At 41.5% G+C, this 20,340-nt stretch overlaps 1 protein-coding gene across 1 annotated transcript in view; it reads left to right on the forward strand.

The window, feature by feature from the left end:
* PTPRG (protein tyrosine phosphatase receptor type G) overlaps window positions 1-20,340 on the forward strand; it is a 421,778-nt gene that overhangs the window by 90,738 nt on the left and 310,700 nt on the right. The window contains exon 2 of the mRNA XM_074913948.1: window positions 438-542. Within this exon, the coding sequence (XP_074770049.1) occupies window positions 438-542 (105 nt within the window). The remainder of the gene's footprint in view (window positions 1-437; window positions 543-20,340) is intronic.

Consider the following 20,340-nt stretch of genomic DNA (forward strand, 5'->3'; position numbering starts at 1 on the left):
CACCATCCTGGCATGTTCCACATACTTGCATCTGTATTCTTTTAAGGATCTTGATAAGTTTTGTGTTGAAGTAGTTAGTAGTGTGGTAGTCGCTAGCAAAGTAAGGTATCTTTTGGGTCTAGACAGAGAAAGTTTGGTCATATGTTATGGCTCATACTTCTTTGCTTGTGAATATCAGAATTTCCTTATGGAAATGACTGGAGTTACACAGGCATGTGCCAGACCGGAGTAATAGCATCAGTTAGTCCTGGCTTCTGTGAATCATCTTTGGATGGTGGAGTTTCATGGCTGAGGAGCACACCTGTTAATTTTTGGGTTTTTTTTTCTGAGCAATGCCAAGTTTGTGTTCCCTGCTCAGCAAAGATGTAAGCTTCACTGTGTAAACTCCAGGGAGTAAATACCAATTCCCTAACGATTCCTGCTTCTTCTCTTCCCAGCTCTGACTGAAGGTTATGTTGGCTCTCTGCATGAAAACAGACATGGTAGTTCTGTGCAGATACGGAGGCGAAAGGCTTCAGGGGATCCTTACTGGGCATACTCGGGTGAGTTGACTTCTTCAGAGGACTGAAATATAAAATATTTTCAAAATCAATTTATTTACTTGCTTTTTGTTACTATGGTCAGAAATTGTTTAAATGAGTTTTACGGTGTGTTTTCCTCTACTGATTTCTTTGCAAACTCCATCTACATACATACTCTCCTTTCTTGCCTTCCTGCCACTTAGCTGTAGGATTTGCCTTATTACTCTGTTCTTTCCCTCAATAGTCTTTCAGTTTCATAACATACCCTTAAAAAAAAGCATAATCACACAAACTTTTCTTTACTCTTCCTGTTCAACCAGTGCATTCCCAAGCTCACCGTTTGCTTATCTGTCAAGCCTTCTAGGAAGACTGTGAGCATCCATATATACATGCAGATAAAAAAACCCTAGAAATTTTGCAATTATTTCTCCTGTGCATGTATTTTTGTGGTGGTGTATAATGACAACAAGACCTGTCAGTGCAGCATCACACCAGGATGTGTGATGCTGGGAAGGTAGGATATTGGGAGGGTATTTCATTGTTTCTCCAATTGCTCTTAAGTCTTATGGAAAACCTGATGTGTCTGCACAATTTTGAAATGCCACAAATCAAACTATACTTCAGAATGATGTCTTTGATGTATGGTTTGGCAATTGATTCAGGTCTAGAAAATTCCAGGTCTGTATTTGAAGTTATTAAAAAAACCCCAACAGCTTGAAGTCATGTTAATAGCTATGTTGACTCTATGAAAAAAATGTCTAATATCTAGAAAGTTTTAATGAAGATTTCAAGCATCATAATGAACTTGTGCGTGCTTTTTTAGAAGATCTGAAATATATTTCAAACATTTGGTGCTTGTCCAAGAAGAATGTTGCACAGGCCTAGTTTTAGCTGAAGGAAAAATAATACTTTCTAAGAAGTCTGAATACCGATACCAGATAAACAGGCAAATGCTAATTTTTGACTGCCAACTCCTCTCTTTTATACAGAACATAAATTTAATTGGAAATTAATGATTATAGGTAAGCTTAATCTTTTTCTGTTAATACACAAAATACCAGATGTCACAAGTTTTCTCTGTTAGAACTCAAAACACAAGCAAATGAGGTCATGCAAGTAAAATAAATCTAAACATTTTAGTAGCATAGGACTAATGACCACTTCTTGTTAAACGTTGAGATTATCAAGCAGACAAATATTTCCACAAGATGTAATTCCGTATTGCAGCTTAAAATATCTTTCTTAGATTTTTAAGCCCCCAAACTCATAAAGTGTAGAAATAAGGAAACAGAGGAAAAATATGTATGTTGGAATGAATGGCCTGTTCCTATCTGCTGTCTTGTGTAAAATATTACAAGTTAAGTGCCACTTGGCAAGCTTATTTTGTTTCTGTTACTGAAAAAATGTGTTTGGAATATCCATTGCAGGTAGCTAAATTAAAATGTTCTAAAAAAGGTAAAACGCTAGTGGAATTATGCTGTTGTCATATGCATCAAGTCTTTGCTTGAGTTACTGGACTTTTTTTTTTTTAACTAGTCCTGGTTTAAAAAAAAAGGGGGAGAAACGGCACACCACAAAACAAACAAACAAAGCAACAAAAACCCACAAACCCACCACACACCAGTTTATGCATAAGCAAGTTTCCTAATTTTATTTTTGTGATGGTGTTATAAACTGACTTCTTAAATTTGGCTGAGTCAGAGTTTTATTTAGCAAGCGGCAACAAGCAAAACAGCGCTGGGCGGCCGGGGAGTCTCCTGCTCCAACAACGGCCCGCGACCCCCGAGCATTTTGTTTCAATCTTATACTATGAAGTGTTACATAGTCATTATACACTTATGCATATACATTACTTGAACCCGCCTATTCCCGCTTCGTATGGTAATTAGCTTATCAGTCTTTCACGCTTGCGCAGAAGCTGTTAAAAATACGGGTAAGGGTCTCCAAATTATGGGTGGTGGTCGTTTGGGATGAAGGCCGTAGGTCCTCCTCACAGTGTACTTTTCACCTTTCGCCTGGAATGTGATGATCCACTAAGTCTGCAGCGTCCTTATCAGCCTAGGCCCAGCAGTCTCTTTGAATAAGGAGATTTATGGTCGTGAACACTCTCTTGTTTGCTTAATTGGGCATCTGCAACTCTTCACACCTTTTGAAGTGCAGATGCTTCTTCTCTTGTTGTTCCCCCCCCTTTCTTCCTGTCACAATTCACACTATCATATTAATTCAATTAAACATTTGCTGTTAGTCTTGCACAACATACAATAGATCATATACACTATCATGTTAATTCAATTAAACATTTGCTGTTAGTCTTGCACAACATACAATAGATCATATACACTATCATGTTAATTCAATTAAACATTTGCTGTTAGTCTTACACAACATACAATAGTTCATATGACAGTTTGCTTTTCTATTGTCTTCTTACTGAATTTGATGAACAGACGATTTACTACCTATCACAATCCCCCCTTTTTCTTTTCACCATGTTGTTCATCAAATCTTTCGAGTGCCTGTCGGCTCAGGATGAAAGTTTCTTCCAATTTCGGTGTTCCCCCCAAAGGTTCACGCTTAGTTCCCATGATCATTGAATGAGCTGTTTCTAATCTATTCTTAATGATCGTTACTACCCTGTCAAATACACAAGGGCCAAAAGTTAAGGTTAAAATTAAGAGGATAAGTGGCCCTGCTAAGGTTGACAGTAAGGTACCTAGCCATGAGGAGTGACTAAACCAAGATTGATACCAACTCTGTTGCTCTTCCCGTTCCTTTTTTCTCTTTTCCAGTCCTTCCCGTAGTTTAGTCATGGTATCTCTTACTATTCCGGTGTGGTCTGCATACACACAACATTCTTCTCGAAGTGCTGCACATAATCCTCCTTGTTGTAAAAACATTAAGTCTAACCCCCTTCGGTTTTGTAGTACTACTTCTGATAAGGACCTGACAGACTTTTCCAAAGCAGTAATTGATTGTTCAATTCTTACCAGGTCCTCATCTACAGCCATTCTCAATGTTTTAAACTCTTTGCTTTGTTGTACCAATGAAGCCACCCCCGTGCCTACACCTGTTCCTCCTAAAATCATTAGGGTGGCTATTGTTAATGCTGTGAAAGGTTCTCGTTTAGACAAGTGGTGGTTTTGGGTAATTTGTGAATTAAAAACAAATTCTTCAGAGTGGTAAAAGATTTTAGGAACAATTGCTACCTGAATACAATAGTCTGAGGATTTATTGAATTGTTGCAATGACAGGCAGGGTGTCACTCCTATAGTGGAACAAACCCACTTAGTGTTCTTAGCAGGTATTAACCACTTTGCAGGTCTCTCTGGTTTCTGTGACTCCTTTCTATTATTCTTGGCACACAGTTGTTTCTTGTGCGCTGGGACTTTGCCTATACACAAACCTCTTCCTGTTATTTGGGTCAATGTAATTCCTTGCTTCTCTGTGTTCCATATACACTGTGCAGGGTTAGTGCCATTTACCCGTTTGGGTCTCTTGTTTACTCCTACAGCTTCATAGAAAGGTGGTTTGATCCCATAACACAGCCAACAATGTTCAGTAAGATTTGGATTTGTTTTGTTTAGTAATTGGTAACTGACTTGTATCATTTTCCAAAGGGGGTTATCCCCAGTGGTTTCATCAGATTTTTGGGTGGTTTGATTGCTATTGATCCTTGGAATTGTTGTTATGCTTTCCTCGGTTTCTTCAACCAGTTCATCAGTCAGTATCAGATTGGGCCCTACTAGTATTGGATCATTTGGGACTGGTTTTTTTCTTATTTGAATAAAATTGCCCCTATCCTTTCCTGACTCATAAAGCCGGATTCCCCAACTTTTTCCTACGAGCCAACTAGAATCTTGGGGTTCAGTTACATTCAACATGAGATACTGACACCAGTTCTTTGGACCCTCACGAGTTGCTGTGAAACCTGGTCTCAGGGAATCCTTGGGAGGAATGATGCATTTGTCAGGTCCCCATTGTACCTTTAAATATCTATCCGGCCCTGCTTCTGGTACCCAATCTGAGGCTATAGTTTCACATCCCCAATACTTACAATAGAATTGGTCAGGATAATTGCAGTAGCTTTTTCCTGGGTTGGAACTGGGGCAAATATAAAATCCTGAGTCCTGTGTGCAAGGCATTACGGGCACAAGGGTACACAGGGAACTTATAAATGATGGTGCCCCTGATGTTATTACAGTCTGTATTTGCTTTTGGCTACCCCTTTCAGCAGTTAGGGTCCATTCAAAAGGTTGATGGGGCTGGTGGTTCAGTCCAGCCCGTGCTTGTGACATGTGTGTTATGAGTAGTATGCTCAGAATGTATTGAGAAGGGTGGAAACTCCATTTCTTTGTTATCCAGATAGTCCAATAGATCCAATAGAAGGTTGGTAGGATTCTGAAAGTTTTCACAACTTTTATAGAAGGAGGGCATTGCTCCTGTAAAGTCAAGGTGATTTGCACCCCTTCCTGGCCTTCGCTTTTTAGGAGCCTTTTTCTCTCAGAGTAGGGCTTGAAATTTTTCCCCACTGGTGTACGTCTCTGCCTCCTCTGCCTACTCTGTTGCATAGAGCAGCAGTGTGCTTCATCTTCTCGGCAGCAGTCGTATTCTTCAGGGGTATGTTTTACCTCTACTCTGGTCTGCATAGGCCTCCCAGTTTTAGCTTCAATCTCAGACCCTTGACAAGGATTTTGACGTTGGTACTTTGTAGGCCAGTTAGGGTGAGTGTGTGTGTGTGTGTGTGTATATATATATATATATTTTTTTTTTTTTCTCTGTTGTTTTTAATTTTAAGGCCCAGTTAGTTAACTACCGTTCTAGTCAGTAATCTTGATTACGACTAGATCGGAGGTTTGCCTCGAGTGTATTATGAATCCACCAGCCTTCTTTACACGTATTATATTATATATACACAAAAGGGAAACAACTATGGGTTTTAATTAACAAAATATTAACATCTCACTCATTGAGTTCTTTTTGTGGTATCTTGTACCTTGACTTTCACAGTGTTCGTTTAGGTCTTTCGAAGAGTGACTCGCAGATCTCCGGGAGAGCTGGTCACCTGCCAGGATGAATCTTGTATAGGTCCTTTCACACGGCTGGCATGTGTCCACCCCTTCTCAGCAGTTCGAATAGCAGTTTCTGTAGTGATAAGAACAACATAGGGTCCTTCCCAACGGGGGGTTAAGGAAGATTCTTTCCACGATTTAATCAATACTTTATCTCCTGGTTGAATTCGATGCATTGTTATGTCCAAAGGAGGCCTTTGTACCACCATCCCTCGGGCTCGCAGCTGTTTTCTCCTTGCCATTAGCTGTATTAGGTAGGATATTATTCTTGCATCTTTAATTTGAGGGTGATCAGGGGGTATTTCCAAATCATAAGGCATTCCATATAACATTTCAAAGGGAGAGATCCCTACATCAGTTCGGGGCTGGGTTCTAATATTTAATAGAGCCAATGGGAGGCATTTTACCCAGGACATTTTTGTTTCTAATATTAATTTGGTAAGTTGTTTCTTTATTTCTCCATTCATGCGTTCAACCCTTCCTGAACTTTGGGGGTGCCACGGGGTGTGATACTGCCACCGTGTACCCAGGGCAGCCAAAGTTTCTTTGGCCACCTTGGATACAAAGTGTGGGCCTCGGTCTGAGTCTATTACTTCTATTCTTCCATATCGAGGTATAATTTCTTCAAGTAATATTTTTGTTACCGTATGAGCTGTGGCTCGTGCTGTGGGAAAGGCTTCTACAAAATGAGTCAGGTGATCTATTATTACTAATAGATACTTATATTTTCCTACTTTTGGTAATTCAGTAAAATCTATCTGTATTCTTGCAAAAGGCCTTTGAGCCAAATTTCTTCCTCCATGCACTTGTTTTCTTATCTGGTGTTTATTTACTTTTTGGCAAATGAGACATTCCCCCACCACTCGTTTGGCTATATCATATATCCCGATACACATATATTTACTTGCAAATTGATCTACTAACGCTTGGGTTCCCCAGTGAGTCTTTTGGTGAAATTGTTTTATTATTTCGGTAGCTACAGGTTTTGGAAGGACTTCTCGGCCATCCGGGAGTTCCCACTTCCCGTTAGGTTTTTGTTCAATTCCCATTTGTTTCAATTTTCCTTCTTCTTGTATAGTAAAGCTTAGGACCTGAAAGGTTTCCCCATGTAAGAAACACCACCCAATGCCTGGCCTTTCACATACGCATTCTATGCCATCTGCTCCGAAATCTTCCCAGCAATCGTAGCAGGGGAAGTATTTATCTCCACAATTAATGCACTGCTTTCTAGCTTCTATGGGGTCGTCTAAATGTAATGTTAACAAAGCGGCTCTTTTTGCCTCTTGATCAGCAAGGTTATTTCCTCTTATGAGAGGACTTAGCCCCCTCTGATGTCCTTTTAGGTGTACTATTGCTATTTCGGCTGGCCCACGTACAGCTTGTAAAATTTGTAATATCAAATCCTGATGTACCAGACTTTTTCCCTGGGAATTAATTAAACCTCTTTCCTCCCAGATTTTTCCAAAGGTATGTACTACCCCAAAAGCATATCTAGAATCTGTATATATTGTTCCTACTTTTCCTTTCAATAATTGTAAAGCCTTTAATACAGCATATAATTCACATGCCTGCGCTGACCAGCTAGGGCTCAAAGGTCCTGACTCTATCACTTCGAAGGTTTTTCCATCGATTATGGCATATCCTGATTTTCTTTTCCCCTCCACCACCCGAGAAGATCCATCTACAAATAATTTTTCTCCTTTTTCCAATTCTTCTTCTTCCAGATCTGGCCTTATTTTAGTTTGTTCTTCTATATTATTAAGACAATCGTGAAAGAGGTTTTCATTAGGTTCTCCATATAAAAATTGGGCCGGATTTTGTAATGATGTGGTTTCAAGAGTTAGGTGGGGGGATGTAATGAGAATTGCTTCGTATTTGACTAATCTCGCGTCAGTTATCCATTTGTCTGCTTTTTGTTGTAGCACACCTCTGATATTATGAGGTGACAATATTCTCAATTCACTTCCAAAGGTTATTTTATGCGCTTCTTCAGTTAACAAAGCAGCTGCTACCACAACTTGTAGACACGTGGGCCAGCCCCGACTTACAGGATCTAACAATTTTGACATATATGCTACTGGTTTCTTTTTCCCTGCCCATTCTTGAGCTAATACTCCAAATGCAGTTTCTTCCTCTATGTTAACAAACAGGAAGAATGGTCTTTTTAAGTCAGGCAAACTCAAAACAGGAGCATTCACTAAATCAGTTTTTAGTTCCTCTAACCGTTCATCATCCTCCTGGGTCCATTTTAATAATCCATCTTTAGTTATTTTATTGTATAAGAACTTTACTTTTCCACTGTACCCCTCGATCCATTGTCTACAATACCCAAATAATCCTAATAATTGCCGGACCTGCCTCTTAGTTTTTGGGCGTGGAAGGGAAAGTATTCCCTTAACTCTTTCTGGATCCAGTTTCTTAGTTCCTTGGCTTAATCGATGCCCTAAGTATTTAACTTCTTTTTCTACAAATTGTAATTTAGATTTAGACACTTTCAGTCCCTTCAAGCTTAGAAAATTTAGCAGCCTGATGCTTTCTTCTCTCACCATCTCTTCATCTTCCCCAGCGATTAGAAGATCATCTACATACTGGACCAGGGTGAGAGTGTCTCCTACTTGGTAATCTTTTAGGATCTGTTCTAGGGCTTGTCCAAATAAATTTGGGGATTCGGTGAACCCCTGAGGAAGAACTGTCCACCGAAGTTGGGTTTTCCTATGAGTATCTGGGTCTTCCCACTCAAAGGCAAAATAATTTCTACATTCCCTTTTAAGGGGGCATGCCCAGAAAGCATCCTTCAAATCTATTACACTGTACCACCGGTCATTCGGGCCTAATTGACTTAAAAGTGTGTGTGGGTTAGCTACTACGGGGAATCTGGTAATAGTTCTTTTGTTGATTTCCCTTAGGTCATGGACTAATCTATAACTCCCATCTGCCTTTTTTACAGGCAATATGGGGGTGTTAAAAGGAGACATGCAGGGCTCCAATAATCTCTGTTTTATCAATCTCTGAATTTCTGGTTTTAATCCTTGCCTTCCCTCCTGAGATATATGGTATTGTTTAATTTTTACTGGTATCTCAGGGTTCCGGATAGTCACCATAAAAGGTTCAATATCTAATTTCCCTACGGTGTCAGGAGTGTACCATATTTCAGGGTTTATTTTGGTTTCATCTTCAACCCGTAAGGGGCATAGTTTAATTTTGAGGTTATGTTCGGTTGCTTCCAAACTAATTCCTAATTCAATCATTAAATCTCTTCCCAACAAATTATAGTCCGCTTCAGGTACAAGCAACAAGGATCCTATCCCCATCTTAGAATCTGTTTCAAGGAGCACATCTTTGATTACGGGTACTCCAAACGGTTCCCCTTTTGCCCCAATCACTTGTACTCTTTCTGATGAAATTTCACAACCCTGGGGCAGTGACTGAACGGTAGATCTTTCTGCCCCTGAGTCCACTAAAAATTCTATTTCTTGTTGTTGGGGACCCACCTTTAATTTTATCAAGGGCTCAGTTTGTTCTTTAGTCCCCAGTAAATAGAGCCCCTGACACCCCTAGTCTTCTTTAAACATTTTCTCATCCATCATCCTCTTTCTACAGTTCTTCTTTGTGTGGCCTCTATCCCCGCAATAAAAACAGGTAATGGCCCTCCTTTCTCTCCCCCCTTCCGATTCTTTTGATCCCGTTCTCTGACCTTCTTGTTTTCTTCCACCCCCATCTGCTCTCTGTCCCTCTCTTATCGCAGTTACCATCATTCTAACATGCCGTTTCTGAGTTTCATTCTCCCTCCGAACATAAACCTTCTGTGCTTCCCTAAGCAATTCATCCAACCCCCGATCCTGCCAATCCTCTATCTTTTCCAATTTCTTTCTAATATCTATCCAGGCTTTTGCCACAAACTGTGTTTTTAACAATGCCTGCCCCACCGGTGTATTGGGATCTACTCCTGAGTAGAGCTGGAGGTTTTTTCTCAGCCTTTCTAACCACTCGGTAGGGGTTTCATCTTTTTTCTGGTGTTCACTAAAGGCTTTGTTTATGTTTTGTCCCCTAGGGACTGATTCTCTTATGCCTTGGACTACGATTGTCCTTAGGTCCTGCATGTGGCCTCTATCAATCTCATTCTGATTATTCCAATTAGGTCTATTCAGAGGCCATTTTACATCTGCTGCCGGACCTTGCTGGTGCTGTTGGTCCCAAATTCTCATTCCTGCCCTCCTGACCATTTCTCTCTCCTCGGCAGTGAATAATATTGCCATTATGGCTTGCATTTCATCCCAAGTGTAAGTATTCGGTCCCAAGAATTGATCTACCCGTTCTGCCACCCCCAGAGGGTCTTCCAGCAGATTTCCCATCTCTTTTTTAAATTCTCTGACATCCCCTGAGTTAAGGGGAACTGCCACGTAACCTACGCCTGGCTGGGGTCCCCCCATAGCCACCTCCCTTAAGGGGTATAAGTTGGTATTACCACCCCCCCTTCTAGTTTGACCCCGAGTTATTCTCTTTTGCTCCCTTGGAGAATCTTGCGGGGAATCCAAATCTCCTAAGTCTTCCGGTGCAGTCGGGGGTGGTGAAGGTGCCGAGGGCGGAGGTGGAGGAATGTAAGGAGGGGGTGAGGTATAAGCTTCATCCTCAGTACGTTTCTTCTTTTTTCTGACCTCCCCTCCACCCTCTTTAAGAGGGTATAATTTTACTCGAGTATCTGATGCTATCCATACATGTGCATACTCGCTCTCTTCTGAATTAAAAGGTTCCTTTGAATTAACATAAATATTTAAAGCTTGGCAGACCCACTCTTCAAAAGACCCGAAAACAGGCCAATAGAGATGGTCTCCTCTAATTTGTTTGCCTCCCCAAACTTCCATACAATAATAAATCATTTTTACTTTGTCCTTACCCCGCCTAGAGGGGTAATTTTCCCAATTAGTTAATATCAATCCTAAAGGGCTATCCGGTGGTATCTGAGGGTACCTCGCCTGGGTTCCCACACCACCCATGGGATCAGAAGGCTTGCTCTTCTTCTGTCCCATCTTCTGGAGCGTCTGCACACACTCACACACTCTACTCCCCCTTTTCGTGGCCCAGTCCCTCGCGGGATATGGGAACCGCACTACCGAGGGGTCCACACTCGCTTCGCCCTACTGGGCGTCTCACACACCACGCTCCAGGCAACCCAACCCCAACCGAACGGAAAACCGGCCTATACTCACGCAACCCTGTGCGTCTTCGTCCGGGACTTCGTGCACAAAGATTATGGGGTTAACCGGTGTTCTTTTGTTTGTTGCCGAATTTTAGGGTTCGTCGGTCGGGGCTTCGGTGGAGCAGTCCTCAGGCAGGGGCCGCCGAAATTCAGCGGGGCGCCTCCCCCGTATGGGGCTCCGCCTGGAAACCGCGATCCGAGTCACGGCACCAATTTGTTATAAACTGACTTCTTAAATTTGGCTGAGTCAGAGTTTTATTTAGCAAGCGGCAACAAGCAAAACAGCGCTGGGCGGCCGGGGAGTCTCCTGCTCCAACAACGGCCCGCGACCCCCGAGCATTTTGTTTCAATCTTATACTATGAAGTGTTACATAGTCATTATACACTTATGCATATACATTACTTGAACCCGCCTATTCCCGCTTCGTATGGTAATTAGCTTATCAGTCTTTCACGCTTGCGCAGAAGCTGTTAAAAATACGGGTAAGGGTCTCCAAATTATGGGTGGTGGTCGTTTGGGATGAAGGCCGTAGGTCCTCCTCACAGTGTACTTTTCACCTTTCGCCTGGAATGTGATGATCCACTAAGTCTGCAGCGTCCTTATCAGCCTAGGCCCAGCAGTCTCTTTGAATAAGGAGATTTATGGTCGTGAACACTCTCTTGTTTGCTTAATTGGGCATCTGCAACTCTTCACACCTTTTGAAGTGCAGATGCTTCTTCTCTTGTTGTTCCCCCCCCTTTCTTCCTGTCACAATTCACACTATCATATTAATTCAATTAAACATTTGCTGTTAGTCTTGCACAACATACAATAGATCATATACACTATCATGTTAATTCAATTAAACATTTGCTGTTAGTCTTGCACAACATACAATAGATCATATACACTATCATGTTAATTCAATTAAACATTTGCTGTTAGTCTTACACAACATACAATAGTTCATATGACAGTTTGCTTTTCTATTGTCTTCTTACTGAATTTGATGAACAGACGATTTACTACCTATCACAATGGTGATGTTCTTTCTTGATGAATAATATCACTTGTTCACCCCTCCAAAACAGCTTTTGCCACCCACAAATCCTTTGAGATTTATGTCAAAATAAAGTGTATAGTTCTGATGTGTAATTATACCATACCTTTTAGGGTTTTGCATCCTTTTGTCTATTGATAAATCGCCCTCTTCTATGAGGAAAATAGCCAATCTGTTTTTCAGAGAACAGATAGTGACTTCTCAACTGTCAATCACATGCCATTCTACCTGATTAGTGCTATCTAATTAGAATACTTTTGTCACTATTGCTGATAAAAGGAGTAAATTAGGAGATGGAAAAGGTGGAAATGATCTATTTACCAGTACTTGTCAAGAAACCAGTAGAGGATATAATAGCATTTTTTCAGGATGCTTTGTCAAGCTACTGTTTGAATGCTGTTCCAGGGGGATGTGGCTTGGGACCAAGTATTCCAGCTGCAGAACCGGGGTCTTTGCCAAAGTTTTTGTGACATGAAATACAGGTGTGAGCAAACAGCTCAGGTATTGCATGCCCTGGCTGTTTGGGTTGTATGTACACTGCGTCTGAGCAAGCCCATCCTGGAAGAGATGTGGTGTCCTCCTGAGCCACGTTGTGGTCTCCGCTTGCAAGGAGGAGCAGCTCTGCTCTGCTGAGCCCCACGTTGTGTCTGGGAGCAGGAGGGGCAGGGCCACGGGCTAAATGTTAGTGCCGAGACTGGGCAACAATATGGGTTGTGTCTGAGAGGGAAAAGGCAAAGGTAAGTCAAGAGTTGGGAAAGACATGGTTATTTCTAAAGGTATTTTCTAGGGTTGATGTGATGTCCTGCAGGAGTCTCAGAATTGCCAGATTCTCCCCAAGAAAGGGAGGAAATGAAGATGAGCAATTAGGCAGGGAAAAGAGCCTGTGCTTTGTTAGAAATTGGATGTTTCTCTAGGCTGCTGCTTTGTCATGGCTTTTTACATGTAAGAGTTTCTTTGTCTTTCCCCCCCTCACTTGGTCTCTTCTAGCTCTATGCAGGATTTTCAGCCAGTTCAGCCTCTCTTATCTAATATCTTTTGTCCATATTTGCTCACTGAGGGGACCAGAGGTAGTGAAAATGCCTAGCTTATGTTTAGGATGAAGATGGGAATAAATGGTGGGTGGCAGAGCCCAGATGCCAGACAGATGTTTGTTTCTAACTGAGCACAGTGAGGAGGATGATCATGTTGTCTGTTTCTTTTTCCTTGCTTCCTCATTCCCCAGAATATGTCCCAGGAACCCTGAGCAGGGCTTGGCTAAGCAGTTTATGTACTAACAATGTTTGTCCTGTGGGTAGGGTTTTGGACATGACTAGGAAGTTTAAATCAAATGAGCCTACAGAGACTGGAAACTTTACTCTGCAATAAGCAATTAGCCTGTGTCAATGGTTTCCAAGCTCTTTTACAGACATTATCTGGTAGGCTGCTTTCCTTCCCTATCCTCAAATGGTTAGGCCAGCTCCCCTCCCGTTAGTTGTACAGCATCTGCTGGCCCAGCCCCAGCAATTACGGGCAGGGAAGAAAGTTATGCTAGACTGTGAGCTGGTGAATCTGAGGTTTCTTCTAAGGGAATTTGCCAACTGGAGTAAGTAAGATCAGGACAGCTTCTGCCAGCCATCAGTGGACAGCCATCTGTTGAACCCCAGTATTGACCAGCGCACCAGTATCTCTGCTGGGCCTACATTAGGCAGAACAATGGCTTCATATTCATTTCAATTGAGCTGTACTGATTTATAGCAGCAGAGGCCTCTCTGTGATTGTGGCTGTGCATGCCTCCTTGCAGAGCTTTTGTATTTTGGGGCTTAAGTGTTCTGTAATAAATCCTGAGGTGGGGGTGGAGAGGTCTGAAAGCAGCCAGCCAGTTGTGGTTTTCCTGCCTGGATGTGGAAAAAGGGCACAGCCGTATTGCAGAGAGCCCTCAAGTCTTCATCTCCCACAGGATATATCTGTCCTCTAAAGTGCTTCTAGAGTAATTCCTCTGTAGCCTGTAGGAAACCCTTCTGCTGCTCCATGCTCTTGGGGAGGTTGAATGGTCCAGGAGCTGATTTAAACTCTGGAGATCAGGAATTTTCCTGGTTTCATGAGCGATCTGTAGCGTTACCATGTACTGCCTGGTAATACTGCTCTTCCCAGGCACAAGAGTATAGAAAGGATTCATTTCAGTTATTGATCGGGAATCAGACAACCCTTGGGTCTCTTGACATTTGCATAAGACTCTGGGGCGCCTAAAAATCCCTGCGACAGGACCTTGTGGTCATACTGTTTGTGCCCTGGACAAAGCTGTGGAGCCTGCACCACAGAGCTCTCGCTTCGCTGTCTGATTGTAAAGGAAAGGATTTTTAAGCCTTATAAAATAAGCCTGTTGTCCACAGACACAATTCTAACATTTATTGCAGTTCAGAAATAAAACTCGCAAAAATAAAGACTAGATAATTAAATGAAGAAGGCCCATTTTAAATGGGTTCTGTCAAAAAGACAGAAGGAAACACAATCAGCCTTTCAGAAGAAACTTCGTTAAGTCTATGCTAGCAGCTCTTTAAACCAAATTCAGAAGTGAGCAAACACTGAAAACAGAAGACTAACTTGTCTTTAAATAGGAACTGCAAGACTGAACAGAGGTTGAGATATTCTAGATGGCCTCTTTAGGATTTTTCAGGAAGCTCAAACGATATTTCTAGGGGGATTTCTCTGCATGTGTGTATTCATGTATGTTTTGGCAAAGTATTTATTCCGTGATCGTGTCTTATAGTTTGCCAAAGACTTCCTAAACTGCGACTGGCCACATTGCTTGCAGTGTAACGGGAATGTGGAATAGGTGCAGCAGTCAAAGCAAGAAGTAAGTGTGGATCCTGAATGTGCTTCAGTGCAGTCTTTGCTTTTCACAGTGATCTTTTCTGTGAGGCCAACCGCTGAACGGGCAAGTTTGAAATGATTTTTACAACCTCCTTATAATTGCCACAGAACTCGGTATGTTTCTAATACCCATAATAATGACTGATAGTAGTTCAGGTGCCTTGTCACCGATGTGGGAATAATCTTGTAAATATATAAGCTGTTTTTAAAAACAAAACAAAACCTGAAAAGAAATCCTATAGAAATATGCAATTGAAACCTCTACCAGATCCAGGGCTTTCTGACTGACCCTCCTGTGTGTAATGTATGCTACTTCACAGAGCATAGTATTCCAGACATTTAAAGATGCCTCTCAGTGTCAAGTGTTGCATCTGTCAGTGCTGAGAACACTTTGCTGGTGACCTGAGCAGACCCCATTTTGCCTTGCAGTAGCCCAAAAAATGGGTAGCGAGAGGGTCAGGACTTTATGATATGCTGACGCAGATGCTTCTATCTTAAGTGATAGTAGCTCTGAAGGGCCTATACATACTCATATCTGTTTTGTTTTTTTTTTCTGAAAAACTCTTATGTAGAATAAATGTGACAGTCATTGCGTGAGATTGTGGAAAACTAGAAGTGGTTATGGGGAAATACTGCTCCTCAGTGTGTTACTCAAATTGGGAAATTCCTCTTAGAGTCTTCAGATATAAGATGTGATGTCTAATTATCCCCAGTATTAACATGTATGATCAATGAGTATGGAATGGGAGGCTGCACTGTCCTGGGGCAGGATGTTGTAAGTGATGGTGCTTTTGTCACTGGAGTTTCCCAGTTGAGCTGTGGTACTGGTGGGACTGGTGTACCCTGTTTTCTTGATGCCTGTTCTGCTGACCGTCCTCAGTGTTGCAGGCTGACTCATTCAGGGAATACTCTCTTTTAAGTAATCAAAGCTATTTCAGCTCATCAGAGAACAAAAAAGCAGACACTGGCCAAAGATGTATACATGTTCTTTTTACTTGTTTATTTAACTTGGCTTTGTAAAGAGAACCCAATGTAGAAAATGCATACAGTTGTTTTTTCTCTTTAATCTTATGGTGTATTCAAGGCGTCTCTTTCCTCTTCGTACTTTGGATCTCCCATTTTCTGTGTGAAATTATTAGCACTGCTTATGATGCTTCTGTTCTTTAATGCATGTTCTTACTGATGTTTTTTTTCTGTCTAAAATCTTGGATCCTTTCTCTCTAAGATTCTCTGGAACTACCATGAACATTAGTAGACGTTAATAGAAGAAAAACAGGCTTCACAGCCTGCGAGTGGGGAAAAGTGATGACCCTGTGAGTGGGGAAAAGTGTTCATTAACTGCGGCCATGCCAACATGCTAGTGGACACTATCAGTGTGTGAATGCTTTGTCCTATAACACTTAGACAATTATTGCTGTCCTTTAAGATGCTATTATTTAAAATACAACCAGTGGTGAATGCCAGAATTGAGTGTTCTTCTCAAAAGGAATTGCTGGCATTAAAACAGGAAAGATCAGTAAAGGTTATTTCCTGAAAGAACAGCAAATGTTGTTAACTGTGATGAAATGTAACTTGGTGATGTCCTTTGTAAATGTGTGAATTTCTCTCTTTGCTTAGATTGTTCTCATTAAATAAGCTGCTAATGTGAATTGGGCAGGAAATAATCATCACATAGTAAGGAAAGCATCAAGACTTAACTGAATTGAGAGTTAACTAACGGCCTGTTTGCCATGGTCAGTATTTCACTCTTTCTGTCCTTCAGAATAATAAATCTTGATATTGCCCAAAACCCTGGCATACTGTGTGCACAGTTATCATTCCACTGTAAGAGTACTCATCTCTGTTAAATGCAGGATGGTCAAAATGAGCAGGTTCTGGCTCTCTCCTTTCCTCACACGTTTAAGCTGACATTCTAAAGAGGCACTAAGCTGAGAGAACTAGGCAAAATATTCCCATTAATATCTGATCTGATCAGTAAACTGAGCTTTGAATATTTTATCTGCGTTCATCAGAGATGAATGGTAGTTTTCACTGAACCCTGCTGAAACCAGCTGTGATGCATTCATTTCCATGTGCAATCTTGTTAGACTAACAGTTGTTCCAGAAATCAATGCTACACTTTTTCATAACAGAAACATGAAAAACCATAGCTTGAGAGTTTGTTGTTACTGTCTAAACATGAACCCAGATTTTTAATGTGCGCAGCTAAAGCGAGTGGTATACTGCTGTGCGTGTTTTCTCAAATAAACTGGAAGTACCATCTGTACATTTTGATTGTTTGTATTCTGACGGTACTGGGTCACGAGCCTTCATGTCCGTGAGCTAGGCACTGAACAAACGTGCACTAGACACATACTTGTCTGCAGAATCTGTATTAAAATGTGCACTTACTAGGAGGATGTCAAGAATGTTTTTTATCTATCTTGAGCTATTCTGCATTGTGAAGTAACAAATACAAAATATTATCTTTTGGTTTTGCTATGAGACTGAAGGAGTAAGTTTTCAAGTTCCTGTCCCTGAGAACAGGATATATCTTCCTAACCATAAGCTAGCGTGAATAAAGAATTCACAATCACATGTTTGTGTTGAGTATTTAACATCAGCAGTTCTCTAAGGAGAGCCAGCCTTGCCAGAAGCAGTCCAAGTAGTCTGTATCATTTTTACTAAGCCATTTTGCTGGGGAACACAGCTCTGATTGAGAGTCTTGTCATTTACTTTGTTTGTCTATTGGCAAGTTTCTAAATAATCTGCTAAGAAAACCTCAGATAGTAATTTAGTTTCTACTTAGACACAGACACGATTTCCTTATTGAATACCATTAATACTGTTTACTCTTTCTTCTTGCCACCGTTTCTTGTGTGCCACGCTTACAGTTATTCCAAGTACTGTCATAGTCAGTCCTGGTATCCAGTCTATACTGAAACGGTTGGCTGATTTTTTTTAAAACGTTGGACATGGTTATGGTGAAATTGCCTTCTTTCTTTTTTTTTTTTTTTTTGGCAAGGTTCTTTCTCAAAGTTGATTGTTTTTCATGACTTAAATACATTAAAGCAGATCCCCGATTTTTTGAACGCTCTGAATTTTTTCTTTACTGTTTTTGAGTAGATAGGCCACTGGCAGATGAACAGCTTTGAGAAGCTTAAATATAAGAGGTACAAAGAACCAGACGTTCCCTCAACTTCCGTTCTTTCATGACGTTTTTCCCTACCACAGCACAAAAGTATAAAATATCTGCAACAGATGCTAGATGAAATCTTCAGAGCTTCAGATCCAGTTGTTCCAATACTGCATCAAAGTATTTTTGCTTTGCACTGCTGCAATCACAGCTCTGGCTAGCTATGCTAAAATGAGGAAGCACAAAGAGCTGCTTTTGCTGGGAAGGGGGGACCTCTTGCTTCTTTAAACGTACTGTGCTTTTTGTTGCATTTTCTTTCAATGTGAACACTGGGACATTTGTGGAAAACCTCTGGAATGACAACAACTAGTGCACTGTTTCATAAAACTGAAAGTGTACTGAAGTGCAGCAAAAAGTTGTCAATTTAGCCGATTTCTAAGCACTGAAATAAGAAACGGTGCAAAATATTTATAGCTCTTTAGATATAAAATCATGTGAAATGCCTATATTTTAAACAGACAACAGAAAGATGAAGTATTTGGGTAGCAGCTGTAATACAAGCTCAGCAAATGAACTGGAGAATACACAGAAGGTTGGAGTCTGCTGTTTCCTTGAGGTTCTTGAATGATTGCAGTAATACATTGAATTTCCAGTCTTGATTTCATATGTAACTGAACGCATATAGGAGAATTAACAATGGGGAAAAAAGTATGTGAACAGCAAGGATACTGCAGTGAGAAACAAAGCAAGCAAGGAAGCTCTGAATAGCCTTGTAGTGTTGTGGATTTAAAGTAGCTTGGCACAAACATTATCGCAATAGTCCAGGCATGAAATAATCAAGGAATGAATCAGAATTCTAGTTGTGGGATATAAGTGGGGTCTTTGTATGAAAGGGCTGAGCAAGACCAGTACTACAGTTGATGCAGTAAATGTAGAATTATTGCCGTTATTTTTGCAATGTCACGTTCAGTGAAGACTACCTGCTTCGTGTCATTCCAGTCGCTGTTCAAAAGATAATCTGCTTTTCAATATCTCTGCCATGGGAATTGCCCCATCTTTCCCCTTTCCAAGAAAGTGCCTCCATCTTGCAGAATGTGGCATCGAAGACTTGCAGTTTTTGTCTAATGATCCTTGAAAAAAGCAGCCCATGCCTGCAGGAGTACATCTGTCCCACGGGGTTCCCTGGCGAAGGGAGGAGTGTGCAGCAGCAGTGCTGTGGTGCTGCTGGCAGGGCTTTCCCACTCGGCGCCTTGTCAGCGGCCAGCGGGGCCCTGTCTGCCCTGGGTGCCATGCACTGCTTCTATGTTCAATGTCATGTGCCAATTTAGAGAAAGGTAGAATTAAAAAGAGTCTCGTCTACGTATGTTCTGAGGTGTCCTTTGGTACTGCAGTGTCATATCATAGAATCACAGAATGGTTTGGGTTGGAAGGGACCTTAAAGCTCACCTAGTCCCAACCCCCCTGCCATGGGCAGGGACACCTTCCACTAGCCCAGGTTGCCCAAAGCCCCGTCCAACCTGGCCTTGAACCCTTCCAGGGTATGAGCGCTTAGCAGTTGAGGGAGTTCTAATTCTTGTAATATGTCTGAGGTGGATGTGTTTACATGGTGGGAACTGAAGGACAGGGCAGTTTGAGTAACTTCTTTGATACACCCGACACAGCATATAGCAGAGTTGGAAATTCAGCCCAAGTCCCAGTGCTGTGCCCTGTTTCTTAGGCCACATATCCAACCTTATCAAATGCTAATTGAAGAGATCTTGGTTGCCTTGGAGACTGCCTCTTCTTGGGGAGACCATGTCAGTAGCACAGGTGGTGTGAAGCTCCTGAGCTAACAGACCTTCCTGGAGGGGATCCAGCTATGGAGCTTAATTCTTCCTTCAGCAGCAAACTGAACTTCTCCCCGTGCTGGCCGCTTTGTTGAAGCTCTCAGTCTGTTTGGTGTTCTCTTTGGGTTTTTTCCGGTAGGGTTGGGACAATGTTGGGCTCGAGTAAGAAGACATTCTTTTCCTATTCAGTACACTGAACGTTTGGCTCTAAATTACAAAGTTTTTTATTAAAGACTGCATTTGCCCAAAGAGTTGGATGGGCACACTTTTAACCATCAAATTAAATAAATATGAAATCCTGCAATGGAGTGCAGAGCTGTGCATATAAATTACATCTTTAAACAGCACTTGAATTATTTTCTGGAAATGTTTTTAACTCTCCTCTGAACTCTTAAGGGTCATCTCTGTACCCTTCCTATCTGAGAGAGGCTATTGGCACTGGGCTGATTTATTTGAGAGGTATGTTGCTCTGCAGTATAAAAGTAATGTCAAGCCTTTTTGAGAACCTGAGTATCAAGCTTCTGTTTTTGTAGAGCTGGGAAAGCAAGTGGGTTTAATTCAATTGAACCCTGAATGAATGTTTCCTAAGTATGTTTTCCCCACCCACTCCCATCTCTTAGCGCTGCCCAGTTGTGAGGTGAGTGGGACTGTGGGTTGATGATGCTTTCAGGACAGTTAGTGAAATGTCTGATTTCAGTCATGAAGAATTAGGAGCCCTATGT

Source organism: Athene noctua, chromosome 10 (assembly GCF_965140245.1).
Source record: "Athene noctua chromosome 10, bAthNoc1.hap1.1, whole genome shotgun sequence".
In the NCBI taxonomy this organism is placed as follows: domain Eukaryota; kingdom Metazoa; phylum Chordata; class Aves; order Strigiformes; family Strigidae; genus Athene; species Athene noctua.